This window comes from Engraulis encrasicolus, chromosome 20, assembly GCF_034702125.1.
Source record: "Engraulis encrasicolus isolate BLACKSEA-1 chromosome 20, IST_EnEncr_1.0, whole genome shotgun sequence".
NCBI lineage: Eukaryota > Metazoa > Chordata > Actinopteri > Clupeiformes > Engraulidae > Engraulis > Engraulis encrasicolus.
In genome coordinates this window covers 41,398,631-41,412,389 of record NC_085876.1, presented here as the reverse complement: position 1 = coordinate 41,412,389, position 13,759 = coordinate 41,398,631, and the positions used below count along the sequence as shown (strand labels likewise).

At 45.7% G+C, this 13,759-nt stretch overlaps 1 protein-coding gene across 1 annotated transcript in view; it reads left to right on the top strand.

Moving 5' to 3' along the window:
• Positions 1-10,057: 10,057 nt before the first annotated feature.
• Positions 10,058-13,759, top strand: part of cdk6 (cyclin dependent kinase 6) — a 125,881-nt gene continuing 122,179 nt past the window's right edge. Inside the window, exons 1-2 of the mRNA XM_063185956.1 lie at positions 10,058-10,563; positions 11,296-11,645. Of these exons, the coding sequence (XP_063042026.1) occupies positions 11,422-11,645 (224 nt within the window). The 5' untranslated portion in view covers positions 10,058-10,563; positions 11,296-11,421. The remainder of the gene's footprint in view (positions 10,564-11,295; positions 11,646-13,759) is intronic.

The window sequence follows — 13,759 nt, the reverse complement described above, 5'->3', positions numbered from 1 at the left end:
AACATTCTCGTGCGCTTCAAACGCGCTTTTCTGCAATATGTCTAACAACGATGCAATGGGAACTCTGCCCTTTTGTATGACAGTGGTTTCTCTTATTTAGGATGTGGAGTGGAGGTGTAATCCACTGCTCTCTCTCCATTCAGTCAGTGAATGTCTGGTGTCACACATGACGTGAACCTCAGCCATCATGGTAACATGCGCATGAAAATAATAACTTTTTTTTTGTTTGAGGAGCGAAATAAAACCGGTTACCATTATTTTTCAATATGTATTCCTGTTCCAGAACATAAAAAATAATAACGTTTCCAGTTTCGTTTATGTTCCCTGTAAAATACAAAAAGTTCCCGGTTTTTGTTTTCGTTCCTTGAACCGGTTCAAAGCCCTGCTTTCCAAATGATGGATCCCTCTCCACCATACAAACTGTCCCAGGGACTCCATGTAGATTTCAACTTCAGATAGACACTGTAGAAACCCAGCCTACTTATTTGACTTGAATCATGCACGTGAGTGTGATTCTCCAAAATCAGCACAGCAGAAAGACAAATGGGAAAAATGTATACCAAAAGGAAACATATAACACGTTAACAGACAACCATTAGTACACACAGTTTCCATCTTGCCCCTACCAAACATTAGACATTCATCCAAAACAGAACAAACCATAAATATTGTGCATCCCGCTATCCCTATAGTAGGCCTACATAGGCAATTATTAGCCATATACCAGAGACATTGCTCAAAGAAATACTTAAAATAAATGAATAATTATTACACACGTGATGGAGCCATAGGGTTCCAAAAAAGCAGAGAAAGCGTGCATATCAGTCGCACAGGTGCTTTGCTACACGACTCCCAATTTTGTGTCCGATTTTGACTTCGGGTTCCCCAGCACACATAAAGAGAATCGCAACTGTCAATCTTATCCCTGATCGTACAACACCAGAGACAATACCCGGCATTCTATTTCGAGTCGTAAATGTCAAACATGATTTGATATAAACGATTTGTGATCAATCCAGCAAAATTCGATAGTCTAAAGAGAATTCTAAATCCTATCTAGGAAATCTTGCCCGATAATCTCTTGTGATGGTCCCGTGGGGGTTCTACCGATTGTCCCAGAGTTTTCAGCCGAGAATCGAGCCAATACCGTGTAGTTTGAGCCCGGCTTTAGTTCTTTTTCAAGTTGCACTTGAAGAAAAACTAAGGTCCGAAACATTGTGCCATTAAACAACTGGGAGCATTAACAGTGTTGCAAACCCTATAAGAAATTTCTGAAGAACCTAATAGTTCTGGGAAGAACCTTGAGGAGTCCTTGCAATTGAAGGGCTCGTTAAAGAACCTTTAGGTTCCTGAGTTCTCTGAGGAATCATCAAGAAAACCTTGGGCGTCTTTCAACAGCGTTTCAGACTGTAGTATTGTAGGCCTACATAATGTAGGAATCAGCCAATGTCAGAGTGCAGTACACCAACAGTTATGTTATGGGCTCGGCACATTTATTTTCTTCAGGTTCAATAGAGTGTCTCAACTCCACAGTACAAGTACTTATATTACAATACAGGGCAGTGCATTTGATGACGGGCAGTGCATTTGACATGGGTTTATAGGGATCGCTGGCGGCATTGTTGGTTTATTACCAATCCTGCTTTTCCAGGAATGAAGAAACATTGAGACATACAGACAAGACAGAAAACAGACAGACAGACCAACAGACAGACAGACAGACAGACAGAAAGAGCCAGAGATAGAGACAGAGACAGAGACAGACTGAGAAGAGGTGGGTTGGGAGCATATCTTAATTTTACAACTAGCTTTATAACATGACAACTTTACACTGACCATTCAAAAGCGCCACCACCACAACAAATGCCCAATAAAAAAACCTTCAATCAAACAAAAAAGAAGAGAGAGAGAGAGAGAGAGAGAGAGAGAGAGAGAGAGAGAGACAGAGAGACAGAGAGAGAGAGAGAGAGTGAAAGTGCAGAGAGAGAAAGTGAGAGTGTGCGAGACATAAATAAAAGGACACACCCATGCGTAGGTGTACAGCATGAAGGCGAAAGGGCATACCTGCTGCTGCTTTTACCAGCTCTACAGGTGTGAAAGGAGATCTGAGGTACCGACACCACTAATGTCACTCAGTCTCTCTCTCTCTCTCTCTCTCTCTCTCTCTCTCTCTCTCTCTCTCTCTCTCTTTTCTTCTTCCTCTTCTCATTCTATTCTTCAACCTTAGGTCGCTAGGGAGAATCCACAAAACTGAGAGGTAATCTGGCCTCACACAGAGCAATGAGGCAGGTGTTTGGCTGTGTGTGTGTGTGTGTGTGTGTGTGTGTGTGTGTGTGTGTGTGTGTGTGTGTGTGTGTGTGTGTGTGTGTGTGTGTGTGTGTGTGTGTGTGTGTGCGTGTGTGTGACGTGTGTGTGTGTGTGTGTGTGTGTGTGTGTGTGTGTGTGTGTGTGTGTGTGTGTGTGTGTGTGTGTGTGTGTGCGTGCGTGTGCGTGTGCGTGTGCGTGCGTTTGTGTGTGTGTGTAGGAACAATGGAGTGGAGTAGTTGAGAAAAGTTCAGAGAGAGAGAGAGAGAGAGAGAGAGAGAGAGAGAGAGGGCAGGCAAGTCACCTGTCCTTGTTTGCGCCGTGGGATGGATAGATAGATGGCGTTTAGCTGGTGTCCAGCCCCCAGGGACACACGAGGGGGGAGAAGAGATGGGGAGGTAGAGGTGGAGGGATAGAGTGGTAGTGGTAGAGGAGATGGAGAGGGAGAAGAGGGAGAGGAGAGAGGGGGGAGAGAGAGGGGGAGAGGTGGAGTAGTGGAGGACAAGAGAGAGGGGGAGTGGTGGAGGAGATGGAGAGAAGAGGGAGAGAGGAGATGGAGAGGTAGAGCTGGAGGGATAGAGGAGGAGTAATGGAGTAGATGGAGAGGGAGGAGAGAAGAGGGGGAGAGAGAGGGGGAGGATAGAGGGGGAGTAGTGGAGGAGTGGTGGAGGAGATGGAGAGGTAGAGGTGGAGGAGATGGAGGGGGAGTAGTGGAGGAGATGGAGGGGGAGAAGAGGGAGAGGAGAGGAGAGGGAGAGAGAGGGGGGGAGGTGGAGTAGTGGAGGACAAGAGAGAGGGGGAGTGGTGGAGGAGATGGAGAGGGAGAAGAGGGAGAGGAGAGAAGAGAGGGGGGGAGGTGGAGTAGTGGAGAGGGAGGAGAGAGGGGGAGTGATGGAGGAGTGGAGAGGGAGAAGAGAGAGAGAAGAGGGAGAGAAGAGACGGGGGAGAGAGAGGGGGAGGAGTGGAGGAGTGGTGGAGGAGATGGAGAGGTAGAGGTGGAGGAGATGGAGGGGGAGTAGTGGAGGAGATGGAGGGGGAGAAGAGAGAGGGGAGGAGGGGGAGTAGTGGAGGAGTGGTGGAGGAGATGGAGAGGTAGAGGTGGAGGAGATGGAGGGGGAGTAGTGGAGGAGATGGAGGGGGAGAAGAGAGAGGGTTGGAGGGGGAGTAGTGGGGGCTCTGCTGGTCATCACCATCTGCAGAGCAGTAGTCTCAAGTGTCCTGCCAGCCAGCCGTCTACACTGTGTGGGAGAGAGTTTGGCACAGGAGAGAGGGAGAAGAGAAGAGAGGAGAGGAGAGGAGAGGAGAGGAGAGGAGAGGTGTGGAGAGGAGAGGAGAGAGAGGAGAAGGGAGGAGAGAAGAGGAGAAGGGAGGAGAGGAGAGGAGAGGAGAGGAGAGGAGAGGAGAAGGGAGCAGTGCAGAGCAGAGAGTTGAAGGGGAGATGGTGGGATAGACAGAGGACAGTAGAGCAGACGGTAGTGGAGGAGAGGAGAGGAGAGGAGAGGAGGGGAGAGGAGAGGAGAGGAGAGGAGAGGAGAGGAGAGGAGAGGAGAGGAGAGGAGAGGAGGCTGGCCGGACACTTGAAAGACAATCAGGAAAGTAAAGAGTGGTGTGTGTGTGTGTGTGTGTGTGCGCGCGTGTGTGCGTGTGTGCGTGCGTGTGTGCGTGCGTGTGTGTGTGTGTGCGCGCGCGCGTGTGTGTGTTCTCTGTTTCATCACACGCCCACGGAGCACAGAGCGTCCGCCACCTAATCAGAGTGGAGAGGGATAGTCTTGCAAATCTGCGGAGGCAGAGGAGAGGCGACATGTGGTGGAGGGGGAACAAGAGAGACACACTCTGGTGTTGGGTGTCCGTCCCACACCTGGACTGTAGGGGTGGTGCGGTTCACAAAATTCACGGTTCGGTTCATATCACGGTGTCAAGGTCACGGTTTTCGGTTCTCTACGGTTCTTTTTTTCAGCTCATGATAAATGGTGCACTGGGAATATTAAACAATATTTATATAACTGCAGTTACAAAGTGATGATTTTTTTGGGCAGTACATGAATTGCGGTTTGCCACGGATTGCACGGTTCGGTTCGGTATGTGTGTGAATTGTACGGTTTCGGTTTTCGTTGCGGTTTGTGCCATCCCTACTGGACTGGTAATCTGACATCAGGGCATCTCCCTGAGGAGACTGAAAGTCTTCAGGGGCTTACGTACGCTGTTGTGTGTTTTTTTAGTGACCGCCGGTTAACAATTTACATACATAAAAACATAAAATATATTTTTTTTATTGCCTCTGGTCCAGGCACTTCATTTTTTTTTTTCCGCTATCAATCCAATGGGGTTGGGGGGCTAAAAGTGCCCGCACCAACTTTGATGTTGTTTAATTCCTTAATTTACGCTATGACTACGAAACTTGGTGACTTTTCCTACAATTTAGTTGGCTAATTTAGTACCAAAAGATTAGGTTTATCATCTTTGCTGTTGCCATGGCAACGGTTTTCTGACAGGTATGTCAGACAGACAAAAATCACTGATCCAAGTCTCATCAGTGTACCGTCTTTATCACATACTGTACTACTGTAGTATAGTTATTCCATAACATTCGCATAACTTTACCTAATCTAATATCAGCCTCATTAATTATCATTAATGTATGCTAATTTATGCAAATTTGATGACGTCATCACATTTATAATCAAATGGCGGATTTCATCTTTACCAATGTACATTTCACTTCAAATTCATTAGTCTTTTTTATTTCTCATTGCTTACATGTATTATGTATATCATGACCTGCAAATTTGGCCACTTTGTACCATATATACTATGATGTCATTTTGTGACGTAATTTTTCACATTTTTTTGTTTTTCCATTAGTATCAGAAAAGATCATCTCCGTATTCCGTTCAAAAGAGCATGAAGACAGCTTGTATATGGAGGGGCAGTAAGAGGCAAAAACACCCACTCCTGGGTGGATGTGGTGGGTGGAGGATGTTTGGGTGTGGACCAGGGCTTGACATTAACTTTTTCGCCTGCTGGTCACTGTGGCTAGTGGTTCTCCCGATTCACTAGCCATCCAGTTTTTCTACTAGCCACAATTGTTTTTTTTGTTTTCTTTTTGTTTTTTTAATCATGACACTGTACATCTAACCTCAGAAGATGGGGTTGCTTAAAGCAAGAAGATGAGTGCATGGGTTTTTACATGGAAATAAAACAAACAAAGAGAAACTTGAGTAACTGAGCTTTTTCTTGAACTTTGTACAAACAATTGATACAAAAGGGGCAAAGTGCAGAATATACGCTATTCTGATATGTCATACCATAGAATCAGGGCCGGATTAACGCACAGGCTAGATATGGCTGCAGCCTAGGGGCCCCCATCTGCCAGGGGCCCCCTGATTGGCCAAAAGTGGAAAATTCCAGAATTATGACAAGGTTCAATTTTTTAAAAAGCTCATCTGTTGTGTTAAGTATATTTGGTAGGCAGGTTATCTTTAATGTGTAGCTCGTAATTATAACATTGTCTATGTAAATTTGTCCCGAAATTTGCCTTCTGGAGGGTCCACAGTAACCTGTAGCCTAGGGGCCCCATGCCACCTTAATCCGGCCCTGCATAGAATACTGTAAGCTACCTGCCAAATTGACTAGTAACACTTTCAGTGTCACTAGCCAGCCACAGCCAAGTTTTACCAGCATTTGGCCGGTTGGCAGGCGCCAGTGTGATAGCCCTGGTGTGGACACCTACCAAATACGGCCGGCCGGCCCTGTCATTGTTACACCAAAACACAACACCGTAGGGGAGCAAGTTGGCTATTTGTAACGGAGAATGAGTGAAGTCAGGTCGAGGTGCTTTGGGGAGATGCTTTGGTGTGCGTGTATGTGTGCGTGTGTGTGCACGTGCGCGCAAGAGAGAGAGAGAGAGAGAGAGAGAGAGAGAGAGAGACAGACAGACAGACAGACAGAGTGAGTGTATGTGTGCGTGTGTCAGCGTGTGTGAGTGGCCGTGAGTGTCTGTGTCTGTGTATTTGCCGCTTGGACGTTATCTGCACTGTCTGGGCCAGCAAATGGTTTTGCTCGCTCGCTGGCTGATATCACTTTATCCGCCCGGCAGACGCGGAGTGACAGTGCACGGCTTTATCGAGACCACAATTGGACGCAGCGAGCGTGGCCTTTTCCATATCCATCTGTCTGCGAGGGGGGCTTATCAAAAACTGCCGTTTCACTCTCTTGCTTCCCTCCCTCCCTCGCTCCCTCCCTCCCTCCCTCCCTCCCTCGCTCGCTCTTCCCTCTCTCTCTGTAATGTCAACCCACAGGGCATCATCATGTGGGGCTGACAGTACTCTGCCAGCCATGTGTGTGTGTGTGTGTGTGTGTGTGTGTGTGTGTGTGTGTGTGTGTGTGTGTGTGTGTGTGTGTGTGTGTGTGTGTGTGTGTGTGTGTGTTTGTGTGCCAAGCTGTCTGTGGGTCCATTTGTGCATGTGTGTATGCATATTTGTGTGTGTGTGTGTGTGTGTGTGTGTGTGTGTGTGTGTGTGTGTGTGTGTGTGTGTGTGTGTGTGTGTGTGTGTGTGTGTGTGTGTGTGTACCAGACTGTCTGTGAGTCCACATGTGCACATGTGTATGCATATTTGTGTGTGTGTGTGTGTGTGTGTGTGTGTGCGTGCGTGCGTACGTGCGTGCGTGTGTGTGTGTTATGTCTGTCTGTCTGTGCATCGTGTGTGGTTTTGTCTCTGTGTGTGTGTGTGTTTGAGTCTGCATGTGTGTTTGTCTGTGTGTGTGTGTGTGTGTGTGTGTGTGTGTGTGTGTGTGTGTGTGTGTGTGTGTGTGTGTGTGTGTGTGTGTGTGTGTGTGAGAGCGTGTGTGTGAGAGCGTGTGTGTGTGCGTGCGTGCATACGGGTGTGTGTGTCTGTGTGTGTGTGTGTTATGTCTGTCTGTCTGTGCATCGTGTGTGCGTGTGTGGTTTTGTCTGTGTGTGTGTGTGTGTGTTTGAGTCTGCATGTGTGTTTGTCTGTGTGCGTGCGTGTGTTTGTGTGTGTGTGTGTTTGTGTGTGTGTGTGTGTGCGAGACTCACAAACAAGCCTATCTCTCCGATTATTACTGCAGTGCAGTTGACTTGTTAGTCCCTCCCAAGAGCCCTGTGATTGCTCACACACACACACACACACACACACACACACACGTCTCTGTGGAAAGTCTCTAAGGGCAACAACATGGTGTCTTTGTTGCGTCTGTAAATGCTTCAATGGGGTGATAATTAAACCCTACCACGAAAAACACTCCCTTTCATCTTTTAAACCAAGAGCAAAACATGAAGACAAGATTCAAGGCCAAAGCCAAAACAGTTTGACATGCTTAATTGTTTTATTTTTGTTACGTTAATTGCCGCTGGGGTTGACTATTATGCCATGCCGTGTTGTTGGATAACGATGCAATTCACATTTGTTGCCATTTACAGGATGGCTTTAAAAAAAAGATTAAAACAGGTTAAAAAAAAAAGATTTTCAGGCCAACCTCGCAGTTTGTGTCTCACATAGGTCATGTGTTTGTCTGTCTCTTCATTCCACCACGACATATGACTTGCAAATTGGCAACTGTTGCAAAACAGAAAAATATCTCTCAGAATGGCAGTCACTCCCTAATCTCTGCGTGTGTGTGTGTGTGTGTGTGTTTGTGTGTAAAATTATAATAAGCATGTTTCTCATTGATTCTTCCTGAACCAAATTGATCAAAGTGTGTGTGTGTGTGTGTGTGTGTGGCATGTGTGGAATATGAAATCCAAGAAATGCCTGAGAACAACTGAGAACGGTATAGAAAGTTTGTGTGTGTGTGTGTGTGTGTGTGTGTGTGTGTGTGTGTGTGTGTGTGTGTGTGTGTGTGTGTTTTTGCGTGTGTGTGTGTGTGTGTGTGTGTGTGTGTGTGTGCGCGCGTGTGTGTGTGTCGGTGTTAGTGTGTGTTCACAGTTGTGAGTCTGTAAAGTTATATTTTATATGCGCTGTACACTATGTGTGTGCAAATACGTCACGGCAGCCTAATTTTTTTATTGGACTGTGTGTCTGCGCGTATGTGTGTGTGTGCGTGCGTGCGTGTGTGTGTGTGTGTTTTGCGTGTAAAATATCTGAAGAGGTATGCATACTAATACCCTCCAACTGGCTAATGGCCATCGGAGCTCATTTGAAGTGAACAATGAAGATGAGTACAGAGGAAGAAGGGGTTACAGTTATGGGCCGCCCCGGCCCCGTCCCGGCCCGGCCCGGCCGCGAGCGAGCACATTGTCTATGGAACATGCTTTGTAATGCAAATGCTATATTTTGGGGTTGGTGGAGCACAGAGGGCAGTTGGGTTGGGGGGGGGGGGGGGGGTGTTGGGGGGCGCACTGTGCGATGGTGGGGGGTAAAGCAAGGGACTGTGAGCTGTGAGGGGAGGTTCAGAGGGGGGGGGGGGGGGTATGATGCACACAAACTTTCATGCCCACCACACCCCCCCATACGCATATGCAAGCGCTCAGGCATACACTTGGACGCACACACACAGACTAATGCACACACGCACGTGCACGCACGCACAATTGCACACATACCCGCTCTCACACATGCACAGGCACGCAGGCATGAACGCGCGCGCACACACACACACACACACACACACACACACACACACACACACACACACACACACACACACACACACACACACACACACACACACACACACACATTTCTATACTCTTCTCACTATAGCAGTTCTTCCTGATCTTCCTGATGGCACACATCTCCTAAACCATAAAATCATATTTATGCAAAGTCTTCCACTGGGCCTGTTTCAGGGTGCAGGAAGCTTCGTCAATTGAAATATTCTCATCCTAATTTCATGGCCTCCCTCCCACACAGATATCCTCTTTATGCAGCAGCGCTAAAGGCCCGTGACAAAAAGGGTTTCTAATGCACGCTTTATAAAGATAATCTGGAGGCAAGCCTTGTCATGTCACACACAGAGTTCAAGCCATGCCTGTAATGAGATGCGAGCATGCAAGAGAAGAGAAGAGCGCCCCGCAATCACACAATTCTTTTGGCTACTGTAGCCTGTAACCATTTATAAACTTTTAAAAGTATGAAATAGTTATGGTTATGATGATATTCACAATTCTCGTGCAATATTTCCATTAATAGGCTATGCATTATTATTTGATTATTTTCAAATTACATGTTGAAATGTTTCTAGAAAAGAATTACATGCATGGGTCTACAAAAAGAAATCAAGTTATCATGTATTATACATCAGATGGTACTACTAGAGGTGTTTTTACTTATTATTGTTTATTCATTTCAACTTTGTCAATAAATACAATTCAAATATATTTGTTGGAAATGTGCAATTTCGCTGAGATTTCACTTCGGATGTACACCTTTTCCGTCCTATTTGTTTTTCTTTTGTCTCGAGCAAGCGTAAATATTACATGACATGGGCTAATTGAAAGCCTTGAACCTGGCCTTCAGGTAAGCAAACACAAGATTTGGCATTTGTCATTCTTAAATGTCGCACATTAACAATCCGTCTCCATATCTCACATAGCCTACGAGCTGGGTGGGTGTTGCATAAACTTTTTTTAGTCGTCAAACATTTTTGAGGGCTGTGACTATCCTTTTTTGACACTAAACACTCAGGGAAAAAACGAAAACTGTGAATGGTGGAGAACCATAGGCAGAAAAGCAAAAGGAGGCGGTTTGCCTTTGTAGTCGACGAGGAATGCGGAAACGTTCCTGCCCTGTGTCAAACCTCTCTGAAGGGGGTCAAGGCACATTGAGGCAGCGTGGGAAAGCGTAGAGAAGACGGAGCTCACAGACAAGCATTGCATATTCTGGGATTGATGGGAAAACCATAATGGGGGGAGCAGAAACACAGTAACGCGAAGAATATACGCAGCTTTATACAGTGGGCTCTTGAAAGAAAGAAAGACGCACAGCATAAGCTGCGCACACTGAATTGCGCGAGGAAAACGAACCCCCCTCCCTCCCTCTCTCTCTCTCTCTCTCTCTCTCTCACTCTTTCTCTCTCTCTCTCTCGGTAGTTGATCTATTTGAGTTGCCGTGGTGGTACCGCTGTAGGATGGGGGCTCGTGCGTGCACCATGTCTCTCTACCTGTGTGGCCCTGAAGACGGACAGTGAAAGATCTGTGCTGTGTTTGCAAACATCGACTTGCGAAGACACCGGTTCCTCGTCGCGGTTTCTGAAGGACGCAACAAGTCAAAGCAGAAATTTAACTTAATTTAACATAAGGTAAAGAGTTTGTTTGCGCTCGGATGAATTGATGTGGGTTTTGTTGCGTTTTATGCACGTGCACGTCCCCTTAGAATAACTTTGTTGAACAGCGATTTTATGGAGAGGTGTTTTGCACTAGTTTGGCTCAGCAGAATTTAACAGTTCTATTTATCACTTGCATAAAACGCATTTCAATGATGTGATAGTCGCAAGCGCTCGTGGTTTCAACTGACAATATAATGATATGAAAAGTTTAAACAATGAAATCCCTGGCAGCCACGTGCTCAGCAGCATAAGAGTTTATTGAAGTTTACTTTCCGGAGCTTATGATAACTAACATAACACTATAACATGTGCCACTGACGAATCTATTAGGCTACTGGATAATATTTGTGAAACAGGAGTTTGTTTATATTTTGCTTTTTATGTTGACAAAATAAAAGTTACATATTGCTCAACTATTATCTTCGTTGCTGCAGTCATTGTTTGGATATTATTATTTAGCCTATTATTTATACCTTATGTGACATGTGACTCCAGATGTTTTATAGAGAAATAGGACATGGCTTGACATTGCTAATTGTTTTAAAAATAAACGGGAGTGGAAAAAGGCAAACTTAGCCAAGCTTAGCAATGCGCAAAGTTGGCGAGTTTTCGTTTCATGTCCTGCTAGTGTGTGTAGATTGCTGCTAAATCTGGTTATAGTCTATTTGTGTTTACCTCTGCTTCCTTTGTGCTTGCTTCACACAGGCTGTAGCCTGCACGTGCCAGCCCCGTTCCCCCAATGATGCCCCTGTAAAGAAGTTTCGTCGGGATTCCCCCTCGTGCAGGCTACATTGAACTGACAAGCAAGACTTGTTTTCTTCTTCTACAAAGATGGACAAAGAAATAGTTGGTCAGTCCTATGAGCCTGTTGCCGAGATAGGTGAGGGTGCTTATGGAAAGGTGTACAAAGCTCGGGATCTAAATAATGGGGGTCGCTTCGTAGCCCTAAAACGAGTGCGCGTGCAGACAGAAGAGGAAGGCATGCCACTGTCGACCATTCGCGAGGTGGCAGTGCTGAGGCAACTGGAATCCTTCGAGCACCCCAACGTTGTCAGGTAAGGTGGGGGGTACCCCGCTCTGTTGTGGTGGTGGACAGTGGAAGATTTGATGACATGTGTCAGACTGTGTTTCTGTTTTTTTTTTTTTTTGCATGAGTGGATCCTTCTGTTCTGACTCCCTATGGTGAATCATGTATTTCCTGTGCTGGTTTAGCCTCAATTGAACTCAATGGTTGAGGGGAATTTAGCAACGCAAAGGGTAATATCTGTCTAAAGGCCTATCTTAGGACCACTTTTCTCTTTTTTTTATTGCCTTAGCTTGCTCAGAAAGGATATGTAGCCACTGTATGTGTGTAATTGACAGTCATTGTCTGTCACAGTAACATGCATTTGTCATTTCTTTAATGCCACATTATTGCCTAGTCATCAAAAGTCAGGCTATAACCTATACTGTAAGATGCAGTCTGCAAGAGGCTGTTTGGTGTATGCACATCCAGGGCCGGACTAAGAAGGCCTGGGGCCCCTAGGCTGAAGGTTGCTGTGGGGCCCCTGGAAGACAAATTTTGTGACAAATTTACATAGGCAGTGTCCGCAATTTTTCACTGTTGGCCAATCAGGGCCCCTCTGGCAGGTGGGGCCCCCTATAGGCTGCAGCCAGATCAAGCCTGTGCAAAAATCCGGCCCTGTGCACATCTGCTGATGGATTTGATGAGACCTTTCAGGGCATGTTGTCATTAAGATATGGCTCAAAGACAGAGTTAATAAAAATGTAGGCTATAAAGTAGAAGTAGAATTGCAAAAGACAAGCAAAAACCCTCATAAGAATCCTGGTCCTAACCTACGTTGACCTTATGACTCTACAATCTCTATCTATCTCTCCTTCCTCTGCCTTCCTGCTATTTCTGCCTCTCCTCTATACCTCTCCTTTTAAATCGATCTCTAACAATGATGTTTTTTCCCATTTGTTAAGCACTTTGAGTTACATGCCTTGTATGATGCAGTGCTATACAAATACAATTATTATTAAAAAAATATTATCATTAGGTACTCATTCGGAGTTGAATAACTGATGTAACAACTATGTAATATCATGTAGGGACTTCTACCAGTAGGCCTACATCTAGGTAGCCTGATTATCATCGACTTTCAAATCTCTTCGAGACTTGGTCTGACCAAGAGCATAACAATTAACATTTCCTAAACAGCATTTCCCAAATGGCCTCCCTTGGTTTGCTAATGATTGTTTGCTTCCCAACAAAGTGGGAGGAGTTCCCGTATTTGCGGGAACTCAGAAACTACTTGCATTGACTCTTGACCTGACTGGCAGCAACGCTGAAGCTGTTGCGTCACTAGGAAGGCATGGCCTGGCTAACATCTAGGCTACTTCTACTTTAATACACCTTTAGTCAAAGGAGTTGGGGTGGGTGTGCGATGGGGGTGGTTTCTTTCACTGGATAGGAGATAGGGCAGTATAGCCAGACATTCTTTAAGTATATAGAGATATGCCAATGTAATAGGTTGCTATGGGCACCTAACATGACCAGGTTCCGGTCTGCCTAAAGGGGCGTGTCATAATACTCCTAGCATTGAATAGAACAGTCCTTAGGTCTGCCTAGGTCTGCCTAAAGGGGGATTTCCCCCCCTCCCCCTTGCAATAATAGAACCCGGAAACAATGGGCCAATGGAACCTCTCTCTCTCTACTCTCTCTGGTATAGCTGGTAGGCTACAGGAAGTGGGTCCATGGGCAGCCTCTATATAACAAAGAAAAAAGACACACATCCGTCTCAAAAAAGTTTTGGGAGCAGGACTAGCAAAGTCATATGAAAAATGAAAATAAAGTCTGCACACCAAGCTCCCTTTTCTCTTATTTTAATGTGACGGAAGGGCATGCTGCCTGAAATGTCACATTATAAAAAGAGAAACGGGAGCTTTGGTGCGCAGACTTTATTTTCATTTTCCATGGGCAGCCTGCCCATTTATGGCACGGGGTGTTGTGCGCAACATCGCCCCCGAATAGAATTGTTCAAGAGATATTGCAGATAGATATGACAGGTCCTTTAAACAAACATTTATGTCCAGCAGCATACTTTGTCTGTCTGTCTGTCTGTCTGTCTGTCTGTCTGTCTGTCTGTCTATCTATCTATCTATCTATCTATCTATCTATCTATCT